Genomic DNA, 23,858 nt, shown 5'->3' with positions numbered 1-23,858 from the left:
TAAAATAATATAACAGATGCTGGATGATTATAAGCAATATTGTTCTCATGAAACAGAGGAATGGAGGGTAAAAATTAGTTTAAAGAAAGGTTGGTAAGAGATCCAAAGTAAAATTATTATATGGATGTTTTAAGAGGAAAATAAGATAGCAAACAAAAGAAAAATGGGAAGAGGCTTCAAAAATTAAATATTTCAGTTCTTAGGTTTTTTTCCCCTTTTTTAAATTAAAGCTTTTATTTATAAAACACATGCATGGGTAATTTTTCAACATTGATCCTTATAAAAGCCTTTGTTCTAAATTTTCCCCTCCTTACTCCCATCCCCTCCTCTAGCTGGCAGATAGTCCAATACATGTTAAATATGTTAAAATGTATGTTCAATTCAACATATGTATACATATTTATACAGTTGTCTTGCTGCACAACAAAAATCAGATCAAGAAGGAAGAAAAAAAAAACCTAAGAAAACAAAATGCAAGCAAACAACAACACAGAGAGAATGAGAATGCCATGTTGTGGTCCACATTCAGTTCCCATGGTCCTTTTCTTTGGGTGTAGATGACTCTCTTCATCTCAGTTCTGAGTTTTTTATATTCTTATATGGGAGATAGAAATACCATTAAATAGAACAAACAATAAAAGGAACCAAATTGACCATATTTTTATAGCAAAAATCTGTATGGGACATGATTCAGTTTTATTGACAGACCAATATGCCTTTTCTGAAGGAAAAGGCAATGAAAAATGTAGGGGGAAAAAAACTTCGACTTTATGAATAATGAATGAGAATATCAGCTTAATTCTGAACTATATAGCTGCTAACCAACCAATCATTAAATTCTTTATGTGAATACAATACATGTACAAATATAAGATATATATCCTTATTAAAATATTAGTAGGAAAAATAAAAATTAATTAAAAGTATCAGCAAATATTTATTGAGTTATATAGTGTATATGTACTTGGTATCTAATGATAATCTCTTCTTTGGTCCTAGAACTTAGATTTTAATGGAGGCCCATGTACATAAATATGTAAATATTAGATATAGATAGGGGGTAAATTCACAGGGAAAAGCAATTCCAGATTAAAGGCTTCTTGCAGAAGGTGGCATTGAAGCTTGAAGAAATCCAGAGATACTAAGAAATGAACTTAACGTTAGAAAATTAGAAGTTAGAAGTATTGCAGATTTGGGGAGACATTAGTAAGAAGGTGAATATTTGTCAGCAATAATAAATAGGTCATTATGGCTTATCCATAAATTGTTTAGTGGACAGCAGCGTATATGATTACTGGACAGTTTGTTATGAAGAACTTTAAATGATAAAGAACTTTATATCTGATCCTTGAGTATGTAATAGGGAGCCAGTACTATGTATTGAAGAAGGTGACATGGTTATACTTACACTTTAGAAAAATCACTATGGCAGCTGAATGAGAGATGGATTGGAATAGGATGAGGCTTGAAAGCAAGAATATCAAATTAAAGGAAAATAAAAAAAAAAAAAAATTGCAGCCAGTCCTTTTGAGAAGTAATCAGGGCCTACCTGAACTAATATGGCGGCTGTGTGAATCAAGAAAGGGAGACATACACAAAAGACATTATAGAAGTACCCAAGTTTTGTTCAAAGATTGGGTATGTTGGCTAAGTGCAAATCAGGAGCAGGAGTAAAGGATGACACGGTACAAACCTGTGTAACTGGGAAGGTGATGGTGTTCTCTAAGGAATTTGGGAAGAAGAATGGATTTAGGAAGAAAGATGACAAGTACTGTTTGGGACATTGAGAGTTGAGAGTATAGACAGGGGTCTTCAAACTATGGCCGCGGGCCAGATGCAGTAGTTGAGGACGATTATCCCCCTCACCCAGGGCTATGAAGTTTCTTTATTTAAAGGCCCATAAAACAAAGTTTTTGTTTTTACTATAGTCCGGCCCTCCAACAGTCCGAGGGACAGTGAAGTGGCTTCCTATTTAAAAAGTTTGAGGACCCCTGGTATGGAATATCCAATTTAATATTTCAGTTGTATTACAGGACTTGAATTTGAGAGAAACTAGGGCTGAGCATGTATACATATACATGTACATATAAATTTGCATTTACATTGGCATATCTATATACAAACTTGTGCATATTATATATTATATGAAAAAAAAAAACTCTGTCTAGAAATAATAATTGAATCCATGGAGGTTGATGAGAGATACAGCTAAGCAGCTAGATAACACAGTGGGATAGGATATGGGTTCTGGAGATCCCATTTGTAAAGCAATTAGCAAAGTAAAATGAGATATTATTTGTAAAGCATCTGGCCTGTAGTATGCTTATTTCCTTCCTTCATATTTGACATATTATATAGAGAAAAAAGAAAATGTCCTAGGGCACAGCCTTTGATGACATCCACAGTTAATGAAGATAACATGAATAAAGAACCAACAAAGGAGCCTGAGAAGGTTCAGACAGACAGGTAGGAAGAAAATTATGAGAAAGTAGAATCTCAAGATGCCTAGAGGAAAAAAGAGAAGACAGGGCGACAAAGTATCAGATTCTTGAAAAATGGTCAGGAAGAATGAGTATTGAGGAAAGGCCATTAGATTTGGCCATTAATAGGTCATTGGTAATTTTGGAGAGAACAATTTGAGTTGAATGATTTAGTCAGAAACCAGACCGCAGAGAATTTAGAAGTAGCGATAGAAGGAACTTTATTGAGGATCTTTTTTTTTTTTTTTTTTAAGATGAAGGCTTTAGGGTTAGAACTTTTCTCAGTAGCTTCATGTTGTTTAAAAAAAACTATTGAGGATCTGTTCAAACAGTTTTGGTTCACATAGGTTATATTTATAGCTATTTACTATATTAGAAATAAAAAATAATTTTGAATTTGTAGACCCTCTAAAAGGGTTTCATAGACCCCAACAATTCTTTGGATTACTCTTTGAGGACCACTACTTTAGGGGCATATTTGTAGGAATTAAGACAGGTATCAGTAAACAGGGAGAGATTGGAGATGAGAGTAAACTCAATATAGTGAAATCCTGGCTTTTTTCCAACAAGGTGTCTACATTCATACATTAAAAATAATTCTAGTGTCCTTAAAATATATAACAATAAAAACAGCTCTGTTTGGAAACCCTTCATTCATAAAAACCAGGGCATAAAAGGATATCTGTGTTCATCAATAATAAACACTTTGATGTAGGAGATCCACCAGAGAGTGGATTGAAGACTGTTTTCATTTGGATGATGATGTCCTTTTTATGGATGATAATTATGCTGCTTTTGTTCAAGTCAAGATCTTTTTCTCCATTCAAAAGAATTTGACTTGAACATCTAGCTAGGAAAGACCAAGTCCATGAAGAACATGTATTACTTAGATTGTGACATAATCTTTTCTCTCAGTGTGTTCCTAGGACAAAGAGTGCAAATCAGTAACTAGTTGGGTTCAGAATTAAACAGGAAGAGGAAAGCAGGCTGGATTGCCTTTGGGACTATACAGAGCATCTTCCCCCAGAGACAAAGGTTCAGTTTTAAAATACCAATATTCGGTAGGAGTTGCTGAATATCATAGAGATGTCTTCAAAGAAATGATAAAGAAGAAAAAAAAGGGCTGATCACATGTGATCTTAAATTGTAGCTAGACTGGCAGAATATTCTACTGATATCTTTGTTATATCATGTTATTATCTTTTTAATTTACTGGGCTTCTAGACTATTGAAATTCTAGGCCACATACAAATTGTAGTTTAGGCACATGTTACAATATTATTCGTATTCATTTTTTTACCCTAAATACAAACATTTACACTTACAACAATGGCATATCATCTTACTGTCATCTATTATTATAGTCTGTCAGGACCCTTTTGGATTCCTCTACTACCCTTCAGTATATTAGCTGTCCTCCCATCTTCGTGCCATTTGTAGACTTATAATCAGTATTATAGTCATATATTTTTTTTGACCATGTATATGTTACGATGTAGGTTATACAGTTGTTCTGGGTTTCTCTTAATCTGTTTATCTAATAATATTTGGTCATATTTATATGCCTTAATTTAACTATTGCCCAGTCAGTACACATCCATGTTTCCAATTCTTTGTCAATAGATTAGCATTTGTGAAATGCTTCCTACATGCCAATTTTTGCTAAAACCAAAAAGTGTTGTTATGAATATTTTTATACACATGGATCCTTTTCCTTTTTTTTTTTTTAATTTTTTTTTAAAATTTTTTGGGTGAAAGCCTAGTTGATATCTTCAAAGGCATTCACAGTTTAATGATGTTTTGGTGCTAGCTCTAAATTGTTTTCTAGAGTAGTTGAATCAGTTCACAGCTTCACCATAGAGCATTAATAAAATACCCTTTCTAAAAACAATCATTTTCTCCTTTTTTGGTCATCTTTGCCAATGTGATAGATGTGAAGTGGAACTTCAGAGTTGTTTTTATTCTTATTTCTTTTAATATTAACAGCTTGGAGCATTTTTTTCCCTCACATAGTTCCTCATAGCTTTTCTTCTTTAGAAAAACTTATTCATATTCATATTTTGATCATTTTTCTCTGCAGAATGGCTTATTATAGCTATCAGTTTCCTATATCTTCACTGTCAGACCTTTATCAGAGAAATATTCTATAAAGATTTTTCCTAGTTAACTTTCTTTTCTAAGCAACTATATTGATTAAAAAATTTAAAAAATTAATGGCATATAATTTTTTCATTTACAAGATGATTTTAACATTCATTTTTGTAAGATTTTGAGTTCCAATTTTTTCTCCCTCCCTCCATTACTTTCCCTCCTTTCCAAGACAGCAAGCAAACTAATAAACTTCATTTTGTGTCAACTTTAAATTTTTATGTAATCAAATTATCCATTTTATTATGATCCTCTCTATTTCTTGTTTGATCAAGAACTTTTTCTATCCATAGAAAAGAATGTCTTCTTTCCTCAGATTTTTCTATGGGTTGACCTTACATGTGATCATATATCCCATTTGAACTACCACCATTTCCCTATGTACTTATATTTGAAACCAAGATGTCATTTTGACTCCTCATTTTGTTTACTCCAATCTGTTGCCAAGCGCTTATTTCTGCATTTACAACATCTCTTTTATAAATCCCCTTTTCTGTCCTGAAAATATCTACCATCTTGGTGGGAGTCCTCATCACTTTACACCTGGACGAATAATACCCTGCTGGTTGACCTCTCAGCCTTATGTAGCTCTCTAATCTAGTCCATCTGCCAATCAAGAGGCCAATTCAAAATGCAGTTGTAATCATGTCACTTCCTCCCTGCCCCTTCTTTCCCAATTCAGTAAACTCCACTGATTCCATATTATCTTCAGGACCAAATATAAAATCCTTTAGGGTTTTGTTGTTGTTTGGTTATCTATCCTTCCTTCCCTTCCAGTCTTGTTAACATCTGACTTGCTTCAACATACACTGTAATTCAATGATACTGCCTTCAAATAAGATACTTTGCCAATTTAAGATATTTTCATTGGATGTCTTTCCATATCTAGAATAATGTCATTTCTCAGCTATATCATGTCTTTTCATTGCCTTTTCTGAACCTCCTCAATGTTGGCACTTTGTCTCCGAGGTTCTCTCCAATTATTGTGTGTGTGTTTGTGTGTTTCTATATTAACATAATTATAATTATTTACTTGGTTCTCTCATTAGACAGATAGCTTTAGACAGGGACTGTTTTTCCCTTTCTTGTTTTCCCAATGTTGGAAACATAATCTTGTTTATTGACTGTAATTTGACTTTTTATATCTAGGTCATATATTCATTTGGAATTTAATTTGGCATTTAGTGTGAGAAGTCTGTCATTCCTAGCAATTTCTATCAGGTAAAGACTCCTTTCTTACCCTGGCATTTGGAATCTTATTTATTGAAGGACACTATGTGCTATTACCTAATTTCTTGTTTTGATCAACTATTTTATGCCATGACACAGTGCTATTATTTGTTCAATCAGTATTCTTTTCATATTGAATGAAAATGAAAAAAAAAAATCCTTCTCTTACACAAAAAGCTTATACTTATATTCTACTAAAATCCAGAAATATTTTTGTTGCAATGGAAGCAAGCATTTTATCTGTATGTCTATTGGACCACCAAATAGTTTCATTTGGATAGATAGCATTTGAAGTGAATTTGGAATCTTTTTTTTTTTCTTCCCACCAGTTTTTCCTCCTTTATCAAGGTTCTTTCTTTCCCCAAATACTACAGAGATAGGATCTTTACTAAAAGAGGAGGGTGACAGATTTTCTATGTTAGTTGTATGAACTTCTTATTTGAAAAACCTTCTGTGTCCTTAGAACTCTAGAAGTGTCTTATAATTAGTAAATATTTTTATAAATATTAAAATTTTGAGGTGAACCTAAAATGCCTAAATGTATACCTAAACTGAAAAGTTATTCCATGTAGGAGTATTAATATCAAGAACATTTTAAAAGATATGGATTTGAATATTATTTTCTTTTTTTTTCAGCTTCCTGCAGACCTTAACAAGTTGCACCTTACTGAAAACCCTCATCCACAGGTGACCCATGTCCCTTCTAGCCAGTCTGGATGTAGCATTGCCAGTGACTCAGGGAGCAGCAGTTTATCTGATATCTACCAGGTAATGCTTTAAGAACAGCTATCTTAGGTTTTGTTATAGTAATTGAAATAATTATCTTTATCACTTTTATAAACAATAAATAACTAAATATTAGAGTATCCAAACAGTTTAGTTCTACAATATTCTATTCTTACAGATATTGTAAGAATTTATTAGCTGCTTTCTTGTGGAAGAATTGAACAGTGGGGGGAAGGGGGGAAATCTGGCAATTCTATAATAAAAGATTTTGTAATTGTTTGGATTAATTGGTGGATTAATTACACTCTGAATCTTGCATTTTGTGAATGTTTAATTCTTAAATTTCGTGACATTGCATAGATAAATAATGTATAGATTGTATAGATATTATTCATAAAATAATAATGTATATCTTGCCAGTTTTTAAAAATTTTCAGTCATATTTAATTTTCCAAATACATATAAAGTTTTCAATATTTGTTTTTATAAGACTTTGTGTTCCAAATTTTTTCCCTCCCTCTCTTAACACCCTTCCCCTTAAGATAGCAAGTTCTTTGAAACAGTTCCATATTTGTCATGTTGTACAATAAAACTCAGACCAAAAGAGAAAAAAAAAAACCATAAAAAAGAAAAAACCAAACAAGAAAACAAATCAGCAAAAAGTGAAAGTACTGGTTCTAGCCATATTCTGTCTCCATAGTTTTCTCTTCAGATGTTAGTGGTATTTTCCATCCCAAGTCCATTAAAATTTCCTGAATCACCTTATTGTTGAAAAGTATTTTACTTTGTGCAATGTTCTCTTGGTTCTTCACTCAGCATCAGTTCATATAAGTCTTTTCAGACTTTTTCAGAAAGATCAGCCTGCTCATCATTTTTTAAAGAACAATAGTATTCCATTCCATTCAACCATTCTCAAATTGATGAACATCTATTCAATTTCTACTTCTTTGGCACTGCAAAAAGGGCTTTTACAAACATTTTTGCACATGTGGGTCCTTTTCCGTCTTTTGTGATCTCTTTGAGATTTAAACCCAGTAGAGAGACTGCTGTATCAGAGGGTATGTATGCACTTTTACAGGCCTTTGGGCATAATTCCAAATTGGCCCCTAGGATGGTTGTACCAGTTCACAACTCCATCAGCAATTCATTAGTGTCCCAGTTTTCCTGTTATTCCCTTCAACATTTATCATTATCTTTTCCTCTTATCTTAGCCCATGTGAGAGGTGTAAAGCAAAAATCTCAGTATTATCTTAATTTCTTTAATCAGTAGTGATCCCCCCCCCCAATATCTCTAGAAATGGCTTTAATTTCTTTACCTGAAAATTATTCATATCCTTTGACTATTTATTAATTGGGGAATGACTTGTATTATTATAAATTTGAGTCAGTTGTTTATGTATTTTAGAAATGAGACCTTTATCAGAAACACTAGCTGTAAAACTTTTTTTTCCCCAGCTTCTGTTTCCCTTCTAACCTTTTGCCAGACCTGTTTTTTTAATAGCTGATATTTATGGAAATAAATATGTGTGTAAGTATTCATTTTATCAATTCATTATCAAAACATTATTTGAGTAAACTAAGTGACATATTAGAAAATATAAAACTATAAAATAAAAAATGTTTAAAATGCAAACATTTACAATTTGAAATATATTATTTGCTTATTTATGCTGTTATGGCTTTTAGTTTTCATTTATTGTCTTTATATTAATTTTGTTTTGTAAATAATTTTATCTACAAAGAATTTTTAATTTGTGGTAAGATTAACACAGTTCCAATCAACAAGCATTTATGGAATGCTTTCTGTAGTGTTTTGTTGAGCTTAATTAAATGTATAGAAAAGTTTCTCATTGAATATTTGACTTTTTTTTTTTATTTGCTTATAAATTTTACATTTTATACCTTGGAGATATTGTGGATTGAGTAACAGACTACAGCAGTAAAGCAGATAATCACAAAACAAATCACACTAATTTTTTGTTTACCAGTGCATATAACAATTAAGATTTTACTCTTAGTCTTTTTTATTAAGTGTGCAATAGTATTATTTCTAAAAAATATACATACTTTGTAAATTTTAAAAATTATTGCTAAAAAAATGTTATCTTCTTTAGTGAATAATAATCTTTTTGCTGAAGAAGGGTTGTAGTTGCTGAAGATAGGGAGGCTGTGACAGTTTCTTAAAATAAGAGAATAATGAAATTTGCTACAGCAGTTGACTCTTCACTTGAATACTTAAAGGTCATTGTAGGTTATTAACTCCTCTATATCTCTGGGAATAAGGGCATTTGAGGAGAGGGAGAGAGAAGAATGGCTGATCAGTGGAGCAATCAGAAATAACATTGATTGGTGGTGTTCACTGTCTTATATGGATATAATTTGTCATATCCAGACCAATTATAATAGTAACTTCAAATATTGGTGATCATTGATCACTATAATGGCTATAATGAGGATAAAAGAGTTTGAAATATTGCAAGAATTTCCAAAATGTGGCATAGAGACATATGAGCACATGTGTGAAAATATTTGTTTAATGGCAGGGTTGCCACAAATCTTCAATTTGTAAAATTGTTGTATGGAGTGCAATAAAATGAGGTATGTATACTTGTATACATTTAGCCCCTTAGCTGCCTCATCAATTTTTTATATGCAAATTGAGGAAGTTAATTATCATTAAAGTCCTTTGCAGCTCTCTAAATTCTGTGATCTTAGGAACTTACCATTTAACTTGGCTTGTTAAAATTGGTATACTATACTTATCTAGAAAGAATTTTCAAACCATGCTATTCTAAAGGCTAGGAAATACAGATTATATCATGGTAAACTATACTGGTATTACTTTTATGTTTCAGACAGTAACCTCTTAAGATTAGTTAAGGATCAGAATTGTTAGGTAGCCTAAATCTCTTCTTTCTCTTCCATTCCTCCACACCTGATATGCTAGTTGGTTGTATACTAAACTGAATTTCTTTGGCATAAAACTGTTAAATAGAGAGAACCTCTTATAAAGATAATCAGCTTTTAAAAATTCATTCTTCTTTCTGTCATCTAATGAGTGTTATGGTGGATAGTGAAACAGGTCAGAGAAAAGCCAAACTATCTTTCTTTGTGAAATAAATAGAAGACAATAGCTTTAAATAATGCTAATAATGGTATATTGTGCTTTATTTTGTATATATTTTTGAGGCAATTGGGATCATATGACTTGGCCAACATCACATAGCTAGTGTCTTTGAACTCAGGCCTTCCTGACTCCAAGACTGGTGCTCTATCCATTGCACCATCTAGCTGTCCCTCTTATATTATGTGCTTTAAAAATGATTGATACAATAATATTGAAGATTTCCTATAGACCTCAGAAAAAAATAGCAAAGAGAAAATGACATGTTCTTGTGCTAACTTGTCTTTCCAAACTTAAAATAGGTTGTTGATTTGTATAGATTTTACTATGAAATGCTGTTCCCTTTATTTTCAGCCCCATTCTACTTCAGAATGCTAAAATAGGAAAAGACCATCTGCTGTATTTTTAGGTGATGGATCATCAGAAAATTGCCATGGCCTATGTAACTCATTCTGATGATGCTCTAAAAAACCCTCTTTGGTAGAGGAGAAATTATAGTTAATGTGTCTTTTTACCTTATTCTGTTTACTGAGGGTTTAATGACTCATTCCTGTGGCTTTCTGTAGAGCATTTAAAAATATACCCAAATTATATGGAATTATTTTATTAATTATCTTTTAAGTGTTGATCTTCTTTTCCATGTGTATGACTTAGCGTCACTTTCCTTTTTAAAAATATTATTAGTATGAAAGAATGGTAAGAAATTTCTTTCTCTTTAAAATATTATACTTATATTGCTAATTGTCCTAAAATAGCTTATTTGCATATTTTTATAATTTAATGAATACACTTGGAATTTGTTTTGACAGGATTTAAAACAAAAATTGAAAAAATTGAATTGTATCTTAAATAAACTTCCTTGCTAGGGTAGTGTCATAGGATGATGATCTTCAAACTTAGGGAGCCAGGATTGAAAATATATGATGATGTTTATGTAGCTAACATGTTCTACAATTGTGTGATTGAAATCATAAGAATAATACCAGTTTGGGGAGAAGAAAACTTTCATTAAAGGCTAAAGTAAATACTCTTCCTTTTGATATTTGAATTAATCTTCGAATAATGAGTGAAAGTTAGATGAGCAATGGAGAGTGAGGACATGCAAGGTAGACACAAAAAGCACCTAGAAACTACTGTTTTTTTAGCATCTTAATTTTGCCACCTCAGAATAATGAGTTTAAAAGTAAGAAATGACATCTTTGGTCAGTACCCCAGACCATTCAACACAATGTGCTGTTTCTGCCAGTTGCACCAGATGGTGATATATAGTGATTAATCTTGTGGTCCTTTTCTTTACCTTAGAAATATAACAGTTATTCCCTTTCTGTCTTCCTATTTGGGTCCATTCTTTTCTATTTTCTTTTCTTCCTCTAGAATTAAACTTTAAACAGAATAGAAATTCAGTGAAGGTATTGGTTACTATTTTATTAATAAACACATGAGGACAAAGTGAGAATATTCTGATTGTAGTTAAATTATTTTGGTTCGCCACCAGCTTAGGAGACTTGTACAACTGTATAACTTTTTTGGGAAATAAGATTTTTTTTGCTTGTTTTTTGCTATGGAGAAAATAATACTGATATTTTATTACATTGTATATTGATTATTTTTTATTAAAAGAAATGTTAAATTGATTTTTGCATAGAACTTTCCTTAAGAAGATCTCAGAGTACTTTCATATCTCTTAAGAGTTAAACAATATTTATTGAAAATTAGTTTTATTTTTAATTTTAATAGCATGTGAAGAATACAGTAAAATTGCCAGTATTACTAGTGTTATAGAAAAACTAAAAGTTCATTTATATACTTCAGATAACAATGAATTGTGGCTTCCTTATGTTGTCCTTATATCAAGAGATAATAATCCTGATATGTTCCTGATGTGATTGTTACACTATATGTGAAATTTTGTATTTATCTTTCAGTGCTTTATTTTAGAAGAGACATTTGCTGGCTGGAGCTTATTTAAATGTGGTGAAGAGTCTTGAAATCTTACTGTATAAAAATATTAGTTAAAAGACTTGTGGAAATTAATCTATAGAAAAGAGAAAAAAATGGAGGGGATAAAAAAGGGAACATGATGACAATTAAAAGTGATCTCATATTTGTTACAGGAGCCACCTGCTAGTGGCTGCTGAGGATCTAATTCTGACCAGCAGAATAGATCCCTTCATGTGAGAGGATGATAATGATACAAGGAGACAGGCAATTGCATTCCCTGACCTCTCTCCTCTTCCCTTTTACCTCCAATTTATTTCATTCCAATTCACAAACAACATCTGTGTCATTAAAGGCTGATATGCATTTCCTTCAGGTGTGTTATGATTCACAACTGTGGGGGCTTTCTGGAGAATCAACCTGCCCCTTCATACTTAGGCGTGGTCCTTAACAATATTGATCAGGGACAAAATTTATTTTCCTAGGGTACTAGTGGGCAGAGCTAGTCTAAGTGGTTAAAATTAGGGAGACACCAATTTTGGTTCAATATAAAGCAGTTTTTAGGATCTGTTCAAGAATGAAATAGGCTATTTTAGAAGGTAACTTGCTCTATCACTGGTAGTATTTAAATCTAGCATGGAGAACCATTTGTGAGGATATTATATAGCCACTATATGGATCTCAACTCATTTGTGATGACTAAGTTCACCATGAAGCAATGAAACTAGCTCTGGTCCATTAAGTGCTTAGAATGCCCCTCCACTCTCTCCCCCCTCCCTCCCCCCCATTATATCTGAGCTTCAAGTTCAGATCATGAAAACAAAATGTTTAACATGGAAAGAATATTCAGCAAAGATACAACACTGATTCATTTGTTTCAGCCTTCCCTCTACTTTGTTGTTCAGGTCAGTCCTTGTGGAGACCAACTCCTACTTTCTCACTGGTTGGATTTTGTACTTGGAAAATTCTGTTAACTTCCTGAACTTTAATCCCTAAAGTCAATTAAATCTTCATGTTGGGAGTACCTTTTAAGGAAAAACTAATCTAATCTACTTGACAGATAGGGGTCCTAACCTTTGGACCAACTCTTGGTAGCATTGTCCCAAAGGTCTTCTAGAACACCTTCTATATTACCTTAGTGGCTTTCAGACTATTCCTGTTTTGAACCCCATTAGAGAAGTGAACTTGTAGATTTAGTAAATGGGCACTATCAGGATATACAGGGGGAAAGTGTTTTCTTCCAAAATGGAAAAGTCCAATAAGCTTCCTGGACTTCCTCTTTAGAATATAAAAAACAGAAGGCCATGTTTTTGTGCTCTACTGTGTTCCCAATCATGGATTCTTCCTGTACAGTGTGTTTCTCAGAACTTGATTGAATGACCTCTACCCTGGACTTTCTTTGAGGTCATTAACTATTTGGCCTTTTATCCTTCATGAGGACTTCATCTGATTTAGGGCCTCATGTCACTGCTGAAAATCATTGCCTTTAGGACACTTTTTCAGTAGCTCCAATGGGTAATAATGAATTTAATAGTTAAGTCAAAAATATTCAAACTCTTTAATATATGCCATAATGTTAAGAATTAAAGAGATTTAAAAAAGAAAAACATCTTCCCTCAAAGAACTTAATATTCACATTGTTAGGGGGTCCTGACATTGTCCTTTTGAGTTGCCATATTTCCCAAAAACTCTGGACCCAGAAGACACAAGAAACACTGAACATGCCAAGGACAACCAGTACTCCACCCCCAAATTGTTGTTTATATTCCATGCAAGCTTGACCCCCGGTGTATCCTTGGAAATAATTTGCATAGAGAATAATGTAGGTTGAAGCAGTGATACATCTTTGATAGTTAAGAATGATAAAAAGAAGGCCAAGAACAGACCCTTGAGGATGATGCACATTAAGGAGTTGAGTAGAGGTTAAGGATCCAAGAAAGGGGAAGAAAAAAAAAGAACAGTTAAAAGAGGCAGAGAACATTGGTGGCTTGGTGGTTCTTCATTCTTGAAGGGACAAAAATGACATCACTGTTAAGAGTTGAGCTACAACGTGTGTGTCTATGGCTGATCAGACAATATGGTCTCAGAATGCTTCTGCCACAAGTTGAACATAAATAATCCCTATTTGAGGTGGCTTCTTTAACTTTGCTCATCTCACTGATGATGATGACATGGTGTTTTCCTGCAAGTAACAATTTCATTGTCATTAGCCTGTCATTCCCTCCTTTTGGAATGTATATAAACTTGTCCTTTTATTGCTGCCACTCCAGAAAAATGTATATCCAGCTCCTACTTCAGTAAGCTGAAGTTTACCAGCCTTGTTTCACTTAGGGCTCCTATTTGGATGCCATACCGGTTAAATTCTCTCGCAACAAAAACTGTTCATCTTTCAGGTCTACTGGATTGTGTCAATACACAATGCACAATCTATATGTGCACACATTCCATGTATTGATGGTGAGTGGAATCAACTTTGCAGAAGTTTTTGTACATTTTTTCATGCTTCAACTGCAGGGTGGAATCCCTGCCTGCCATGGTAATCAAATAATAAATAGACAATTTTTAGGGCATCTTTTATACTTCTTTCCTCATACCTAGAGGTGAGCTATGTGATCCTTAAAAGGCTGCTCAGACAACCAGGGGACTGCCAAATCTTGCAGCTGCTTCTGGTGAGAAGACATCTCTGTGGGCCTGGGCTGCCTGTGACAGCTCCCAATGTATCCACACCTGCTGTTTCATCACTAGTCCATCACCACAGGAGTTTGAGATGGGTAGAAATGGTAAAATGGTATGGTGATGTCTTTTGATTTGTGCATAAATTGGAGTTAAGTGAGGCAGTGTTTCACAAAGTCATCAGCCTCATCCTTCCATAGTTTTCACTGTCCAGTGCCAGGGCAGAGTCAAGATGACTGGTTTTGACTCGAGATGCAGTGAATGACCTTAGTGTCTTCAGTCAAGCTCTAAGAATACCACAATACCTGCTTTACTTGCCTTCATGGCCATTGGAACAGATTGCTCTCATCTGCCCATTCCACCAAGGGAAATCTTCACATGCTTGGGATAGACACCCCCCTAACTTACTATAGGGTTTGAGACCCTCTGGTTACCCTCAACCTGGTTTAGCTCATCTGCTGAAATGGTTTACTAGGGTGAGACCACTGTGTATGTTACAGCTCTTTGGAGCCACAGGTGAGAGTTAGATGAATCAGGAGAACACCAAAGGTGGAAAGCAACCCTTACCCTAGAGCTACTAGTCTTCTCTGAACATACCATATACACCAGAGAGGCTTAAGGATAACAACCCAAGAATATGTGATGGCTCTAAAGTGAAAAGAAGGACTAAGAGATCCTGTAGATGGTGGTGAGCTGGCATTAGAGGATACACAACAAATTTTAAAGGCCATTGGATCTGACCAATTTAGAAGATCATTGATGATCTTTAATTGATCCTTTTGTTTTTATTGTTAACTAAAGTGAAATAGTGATAGTCTGGACATGAGGGCACTCTGACCCAGAAAGTTATAGGGATGGTGAAATTAGTTCTAAGTGAGTTGACTTGGAATAATGAAGCCTTTATTAATTTAAACAGTGAGAATAGAGAAAAAGTAGCTATCATGGAGGTAGAATTGATAAGTCTTGCTTTTACTTCCCTCCCTTACCTTTTAGTATTTTTTTCCCCAGTTATACTTATCTTTTCCATTTACTATTTTTTTTTTTTTTGAGGCAATTGGGGTTAAGTGACTTGCTCAGGATCATACAACTAGGAAGTGTTATATGTCTAAGGCCAGGTTTGAACTCAAGTCCTCCTGACTTCAAGGCTGATGCTCTATCTACTGTGCCACCTAGCTGTCTAGTTCTTTAAAACAAAACAAAATTACCGAGTATTCATAATTACTGTTTTGATGATTTTGCTTAATTGCTCTTCTTTGTTACAAGGGAGAGTTTTAATTAATTCCAGGGAGATGGCAAAGGGAAGTGTCATATCTAGAAATGATAGTGATGTAAAAACACAGAGGGAAATGAAATAATGGCTGGATGGTAGAAAAGTTAAAATAGCAAAAAGATTTTTTTAAATTTGTGAATTCTAGAACATATTTGTAGGCAGAATAAAAGGATCTAGGATAGAAATATACACGCACACGCACACACACACATACACACATACACAAGAAAAGAGAGTGAGAAAGGAAAAGGAGAAGATAAAGGATGCAATTAGAAAGAACCCTGAATTTTGGAGTTGACTTGTTGTTCAGTCATTCAGTTGTGTCCAATTCTTTGTGCTTTCCCTGGATCATAGCATTACTAGATCCCTTCCACTAAAGAAAGATCTCCCAAAGTCTTTCCAAGGTCATTTTTGTTGCTTCCATGTTAGTTTCCACCCCCTCCCTTGCCATTGTCTTCTCTTTTTCCCATCATTCCTTCCCAACAGTAGGATCTTTTCTAATTAGTCCTTCTTATTATGTGGTCAAATTCTTGAAGCTTTGCCTTATTTGCTCTTTTTGCTGTCAAAAGGTCTCTCAAAAGTTGTCTTTAACATCATAGTTCTAAAGTGTTAATTCTGTAGCACTCAACTTTCTTTGTAGTCCAGCTTCATTGCCACGCATTGCTACTAGAAATACCAAAGCTTTTAATATATGGATTTTTGTCAGCAACATGTCTGCTTTTTAGCATGCTATTTACGTGGTTCACAGCTTTCTTTGTAAGAGCAATGTCTTTTAGTTTTTTCATCTGCTGTGATTTTTAAACCCAAGAATATAAAATTTGGTACAACCTGCCCCTTTTTTCTCTATTTGCCAGGAAGCAAGTGGGACCAATTGCCATGATCTTAGTTTATGTTAAGCTTCAAGCCAGCTTTTACACTGTTACCTTTTCTGCCATGGTATCATTTATATATCTGAAATTGTTCTGTTTTTTCCCAGCAACATTAATTCCTGTTTTTGTTTAATCTGACTTAGCGTTTTTAAAAATATATTCTGCATGTAAACTAGATAAAATAAGTCAGTGATATACAATTTTGTACTTCTTTTCCAACTCCATGTTCTGTTCTAACTCTTAATTGTAGATGAGCATTTACTGAAGTCACCAATAATTGATTAGACAATTACAATGTGCCAGGCAAACTATATACAAGATAAATTGGAAATAATTTACAGAAGGAAGGCATTATCTTCTAAGAGGATTAGAAAAGACTTTTTGGTAGAAAGTAAGGTTTTATTTGGAATTTGAACAAACCAGAGAGATCAGGACATAAAGATGGAGAACAGAGTTTTTATAGTCTATAGATAGACTATAGATAGTAAAAATAAATGGAGGCAAAAGATGAACATTTTGTGTGAGGAATGGGAAGAATGCCAGTAACTGGGTCATAAGAATGTGTGGAGAGAAGAAAATTGGAAAAATGAGAAGGATGCAGGTTATGAAGGATTTTATATTTGATTCTTAAAATGATAAAGAACCACGAGAATTTATTTTATGGGGGTGAGGATGGGCAAGCAGAGGAAAAGTGACATAATCAGACCTGTGGTTTAGGACAATCAATAAGTTTAGTAGATGTAGTTGTGGGTTAAATATTAGCTTTTTGTTTAGGCTAGGGATGGAAGCACGATTTCATAAATAAAATCTAAGATGAAACTCCACAGAGCTGTCTCTCTAGAGCCCTGAGACTAAGTGACCTCCTTAGATCACTGGGGCTGGTATGTCAGAAGAGAAACTTGGATCTGGTTGTGAAGGTTATACTCTATCCACCATGTCATGTTGTTTCCCAGCTGTTATCATTATTTTATTTTAAGGATTGGAGAGCAAATACACTAAATAGACTGCTGCAAAATGCAGGACTAATAGAAAGAACCATTTTGGCCCCAAAGTTTATGAAGGAATTTTGAACTCTGATGTGTGAAATAATTCTGTGAAGTCTTACAATGGGTGTTTTTTTGTTGTTCAGTAGTGACATGAATCCTAATTTCTGATCTGTGGGATTTCTAGTAATGTTGTCCAAAAGTGGAGTTTGATTAAGCAGTCTTTTGTATATGAAATCTCATTCTGGGTTGTCTTTTTGTCCCTTAAAATACTATGCATTTTCTACTGTTGGATTCAAGGAGAATAGAAGTTAGGGGGCCCAGGGAAGGCCCATTTATGCCCTGTCCCAGGTTGTCTTCTGGTTCTTGATATTGTTATGGGACTTCTGTATTGAGAAACCTCTTGCCACTTTATATTGAAGTACAGTTACCACGTTTATTACCTGGTTGCTTGACATGACTGGGTTCCAGGAGAGAAAATGAAAAAAAACAAAATATTCAATGTTCACAACCCAAATTTGGACATTTTTTTCTCAGTACTTTTGTATTAAACCATGGCCTTTGAGACCTCTTAGTGTTTTTATCCGTGGAAAGTTGGTCTTTGCAGTCCATGGACTCATTGTATGTTGATGGGGTATTTTGTGGGGAGGAAGAGAGAATAGGAAATAAGGTACAAACTGGGTCATCTTCAGGATAAAATAGATCTAAATTTTTGAAAACAGCTTGAACTTGGACAGAGCAATTACTGTGTTTGTTAAATCCTATACTTTGCCTCATCACTCTTCACATTTCGTATGCTTTGAACTCTTTAGCAATCAGTCCCTTCATTTTACACCTTGAATATTGGTGTATCTCCCAGTATCTTTTGTAGGAAACCAGTCTCTGGATTTCATCTTTGCCCATCTCTCCAAACAGACCAACATTCTGGAGACAAACTCCTAGTATGCTAGTATTGGCCTTTACCCGATCCAACCATAAAGTTCTGAAAGCTATGATTTCCCAGAATAATTACTTATTAGAATGTATGGTCTTTGAGGGCAGTAACTGATTTCTACTTTTCTTTGTATCCCTGAATTTAGTACAGCAACTGGCATATACCATGCACTTAAATGCTTGTTATTTACTGATACTACTTTTCCTGAATTCAACCTTTAATTTTTCCTGTTACTCTATTTCACTGTAAAAATAACATCTTTTATTATTATAAAATATAAAATTATCTTTTTCCAGTAATAACTTTCACATTAAAAAAAATCGCCAATGATTTATATATTGTCATTTAATTCTAATCAAAATAAGCAAATATATTTTATATATAACATTATTTGTACATATACACACATACATTTAAATAAAGTTGCAGAAATCAGTATATCCTGGCTCTCATTTATTCCATTCGATATCTTTGATATTCCATTTGAAAAAATTAATTCAGTTATCTTAGGTCAATGTATGGTATTTGTCTCTCTTCATCCCTGTTTCATTTTAAAACCAATTCATTCTACAAATTAGAATTTACAAAGGTAAGTTTTAACAAATCCTTCAGAACCCCATCTTTGGTTAATAAAATCAGTTTATAGGAAGTCAACATTTAAAAAAAGAAGTCATTCTTCAACTTCATAGCAAATTCCAGTTTATAGTAATATTGGCTACAAATATACTTTTGATATCGTAGATGTTTATGTAAGCCAATTCTCATTTCCTGCAGATAGATCTGTTGAATATTTTTTTCTCAGCAAGTTCTCACATATATCATAATGATGAGATCGTGGGTATAATTAGGTGGTGTTGGTAGAGAAAGCCTGAAATACTGATAGGGTTATATAATATTCTCTGAGGCAACCAGGGGAGAGTATTGATAAGGTTCAGCACAGCCTTAAAGTCCCATTCCCTGTGGAGGTCTTGAGTAACCTTACCTTATTGTATCCCATCAAAAAGCCAAGTTATGATGTCAGAGACCATCTTTGCTGAATTCCTATTGGCATCCCTGGCGATCTGCCCCGTGATGCTTTCTTCTCATTCCCTCCCCCTGACTCAGTGTTTTTCTCCTTACCCCATTTTTCTCTCATGCTCTGAGATGGCTTTATCCTTGTTATATCTAACTAAGTCTTTTAAGAAGCTAAATCCCTTATAAGTTTAGCCTGCCAGTCAGTGGCTTACTCTGACCTCATGGTGTATTCCCTTTCTACTAGTTAATTGTGAGCTCCATTAGGGAACTTGTTTCTTTTCCCTTGTTAATTATTAAAACCACTTTCTTTGCTAACTATATGTTCTCTCAAGTCTATTTCGTATTTACTACTCTTGGTGTCTGTTTTACCTCTTCATTTTATCCATAACCTCTTCTCATACTTTTTGGCAAGGAGAAAGCCCTTGTGAATTTGTCACATGTGCTTTGCACCTTGTATTTTGAACTAGGGATAGGTACATTAACTCCATCATTTGATGCTGAATCTCATTAGGATGAAGCATCCTTAGCCCTGTTTGACTTCAGGTATCAGTCACAAATGGTGACAATACATGTCATACTGATCCCACCCCATTAGCAGACTTCAGAATAGGTGGGGAGCATTTTTGTAGAAAGGATTACAATCGGGAAATCAAGATGTAAGGATCTAACCTTAAGGAAACTCAAAAATCATCCTTTAAAACTCCTTCTTAAATCCTTCTTTACTGTCAAAAAGATGAAAAAAAAATATGTAAAAATGCCACTTGTAGGGGGCCAAGTGTATTTTAAACAAGTAATCTTACAACAAGGTGTTAACTCAGTGAAATTGAGATAATGATTCTCTAGTTTACATGTACTTAGTACTTAGTATAGTTCTACAAGTTGACACCTATGATGATATATATAAGAGCCAAGAGATCTGGGAGGGAAGACAAACTCCAGGAAAGACAGAGAAGACAGAGGACTAGGCGGCAGGAACTCATTTGAAGACAAAGACCCTGGTGATGGCTATCCTGTCTCCTTCACTTCTCCACTATGACCAAGGCCCACCTGAAGGTCCCCCAGAAAGCTATCCTGGCCCCAGGTGAAGGAGATAATAAAGACTTTGGACTTTATTCCTGACTATTCTTGTGGTGATTATTCTGCTGAGACCAATGATGATCCGAAGGCCCTCCAGAAAGCTAGCCCGGACATTACAACCACTATATGGAATTTAGTAAATATTTTGTTGCATAAATGTTTTGAAGCCCCCCCTACCAAAAACAAACAAACAAACAAACAAAACCTCCTCCTTAACCAGAGGCAAATAAACCTCTACCTATACTTTCTGAGTTTTGTGGCATTTCTCTAGTAGGTTTACTAATTTAATAGTCTTTTCATCCACACCTGAATTCAAACTCAAAAGAAATAATATTAGTTATAATCTTAAGAAATTTTTTCTCAAATAGCCAAGTCATCTCACATCAGAAGTTTCAGATCTAAAAAAAAAAAATTAGCATATCATTGTGCATATGTAACCTATACTATCTCATGACTTATAGAGGCAGGCATTCTCATGCCATGCTTTCTTTTCACATACTTTTCATAAAGTACAGAAAAAAGAAGAAAATAATTATGGAAAGAGCCATCAGCCTAAAATATTGCTTTAGGTATTAGACTGGATTAATTGGATATCCTCAAAATAGTAGGATAATCTGCCTGCAGGCAGATGGAAACCATGGCATTTTGAAATAACTTTTCAGAGAACTTGCAGTTAACCAAAAATGAAAATATTTAACAAATTTCTGTATGAAGTTCCTTACATTTCAAGCAGTAGAGCTCTTGATATATAGCATCTTAATCCAAGTAGTTGTTCAGCATTACACAAATGATTTTGCTTTAAGATAAAACAACCAGACTTGAGATGTGAGGCTGGCCCTTTAAATAATGGAAGCAATTTAAGAGTGAGGAAATTTCACTTAAATAGTACTTAAATTTTCACTTCAATAACAAGAGGATCTTAAACTTGAGAACCTTATAGCACATGTCCCGCAGAGCTGACAGAATTTAAAAATATAGCTCACACTGATTTTACAAATAGTACAATGTAAAATTAAGAAGTCAACATAATATCTTAAATGTATTTCATCTAATTAGAGAAGATACAAACGTGATAACGAGCCGCCTGGACCTCCCCAAGTCATGTGGAGACAGTCTCCTATTAAGAGAGGGGTGAGGAAAACTGCTCAGATCTCCCATCTAGGGAGAACTGGAGGAAAAACTCTACCCCCTAATACATACACAGAGTCCTGTGGGGAGGATTTTAGGACCCTGAGGATTAGGGACACGGAGTCCTCATCTAGAGAGAAATGAATACTGACACCAAGACATAGGGGTGGGGAGTCTACCTTTCATCAGAGAGGCTGACATGGTATTCTGTTTTATAAGTTTTATAAGCTGTGTTTTATAAGGCTAAGGCTGGGCTAGGACCAATTTCACAAGCCTTTTTAAGGGAGAGGAACAAATGTAGGATGGCGTGTCACCCTTTTCAGGTTGGCAGTCTGGAGGCTAAGCTATTATCTCTTGAAAACTCAACTTTTAAGAAAATACTGGTAAACAGAAAGCAGACTGTCAAAGAGACTCAGAAAGCACAGAGGCCTACCTAGGGATACAACACAGAAAGCGTGCATAAATAGCCAGATTTTACCATTCCTATTTTCAGATACCCCTAGAAAATCAAAATCCTACACTCAAGTTGCTTCACCCACTCACCCAGCTTCCTTGGAGAGAAGTGGAGTAAGCATTTACAGGCAGTGTTCTGGAAATAGGACATGACTTATTTCTGGGCGTCTCCTACTTAAGGTCCATCCCTGGCCACCCAGTAAGCAAAATGGTAAAGCGTGCACTCTTGAGATATTGCTAGATTCTCGGTTACACTATGCCTTAATTGAAGAGGAGGACAAAAAGGGAAAGAATATATTAGGGTGTGCATTTCCTTTGTCCTAATGTGAGAGATGTCTTACAAGTTTCTAACAAGGAAATCCCTTGAATTTTGATGAGAAGGCCGTGGGTTTCGAGGACCAAATGATGATGAGGATTGCCATGAGGCATGGGGGAGAGGGAAGATGAGAAGACACTAGGAGGCCATAGTGGGCTAACCCCAATAGGGATTCAGCGAAGATAGCACAGGCCATGGGTAGATTATATAAGGGAAATTTAACTGGGTAGCTTTCTGATTGGGTATAGTAAGGTGGGATTACTCCACAGGGGATGGGATTGTAAGGCTAAGCTGATCCCCGTCAGTGCCTTCCCTACTTGCCTCAGAGAGAATTATGATTTTATCAGTACTTCAGGCTTTTCTATGCCAACCCCACTTTGTTACCCAGGATCTCATCAATATGATACTATAATGGAAGAATTCAAGGTGGACAGATTTAATTTCTGCAATCTTGCAGGGAGTACAAATAGAAATGATTTGCCAGTTGTAAAAACAGGTACATACCAACTAATTGGCCTCATCTAAATTTAGGTTTCTTTTGTTTCCTATTGTGTGTCTTCAGAGATTACTGAAATCCATGAATTTTGTTTGTTTTTCTTTTTCTTCCCTCTATGGTCCTTCCTTCAGATTGCACAAAAGTTAATATTATGGGAAACCAGAGAGAAAGGTCTCTGGTATGGTGGTAGATATATATGACACTATTATTTTTATCTGAAATTTTATAGAAAAGTCAACAAATCATTTAAAAAAAGATGAACAAAATTTTGCTTAGAGTTGTATATTTATGTTTATGTTTACGTATATATAGACAAAAGTTCATGTTAAATTTGAACACAAAATATATTAGAATTTCATTTAGTTTATCCTTATATTACTACTGGCTATTTAAGAAGTTTTAATGAACTAAGATGTTTATTTAGTTTGTCAAGGAAAAGCTTTATGGAGAATTATAATTGTTCATAAAAAAGTTTTTTTCCCCACTTGTATTAGAGATCCCTTTAATCAAACACCAGATTTCAGATTTTTTGCTTAGAGGAGCATCTAATTAGAAAATAGCTTATTTTTTACTATCCACATCCAGAGAAAGAACTGGTAGGAATCTGAATGCAGATGTAAGCATACTATTTTCTCTCTGTGTATATATACATGCACGTGTATGTATGTATACATGCGTGTGTGTTCCTTTTGCAAACTGTAATTGTTTTGCAATTGTTTCTTTTATAATATAAGTGATATGGAAATAAGTTTTACATGATTGGACATATATAACCTTTATTAAATTGCTTACTATTTTGAAGAGAGGAATGTTGACGAGGAGACAGAAAATTTGGATCTCAAAATTTTATAAAAATTGAATGTTAAAAATTGTTTTTACATGCAGTTGCAAAAAATAAAATGCCAAAAAAAGAAAATACTTTATTTTCATCATTGCAATTTAAGTTAACTTATTCTATTTTGTATAAAATTGTTGTGAAATGAAATAGTTAATTTGATA

At 34.2% G+C, this 23,858-nt stretch overlaps 1 protein-coding gene across 22 annotated transcripts in view; it reads left to right on the top strand.

Moving 5' to 3' along the window:
- Positions 1-23,858, top strand: part of RAPGEF6 (Rap guanine nucleotide exchange factor 6) — a 242,046-nt gene that overhangs the window by 107,604 nt on the left and 110,584 nt on the right. For all 22 annotated transcript variants that reach the window (XM_031953075.1, XM_031953069.1, XM_031953077.1 and 19 more), the window contains one exon: positions 6,495-6,626. In XM_031953075.1, the coding sequence (XP_031808935.1) occupies positions 6,495-6,626 (132 nt within the window). The remainder of the gene's footprint in view (positions 1-6,494; positions 6,627-23,858) is intronic.

This window comes from Sarcophilus harrisii, chromosome 2 (genome assembly GCF_902635505.1).
Source record: "Sarcophilus harrisii chromosome 2, mSarHar1.11, whole genome shotgun sequence".
Lineage (NCBI taxonomy): Eukaryota > Metazoa > Chordata > Mammalia > Dasyuromorphia > Dasyuridae > Sarcophilus > Sarcophilus harrisii.
Note: the sequence above shows the minus strand (reverse complement) of the source record. Positions and strands in the feature narration are given on the sequence as shown.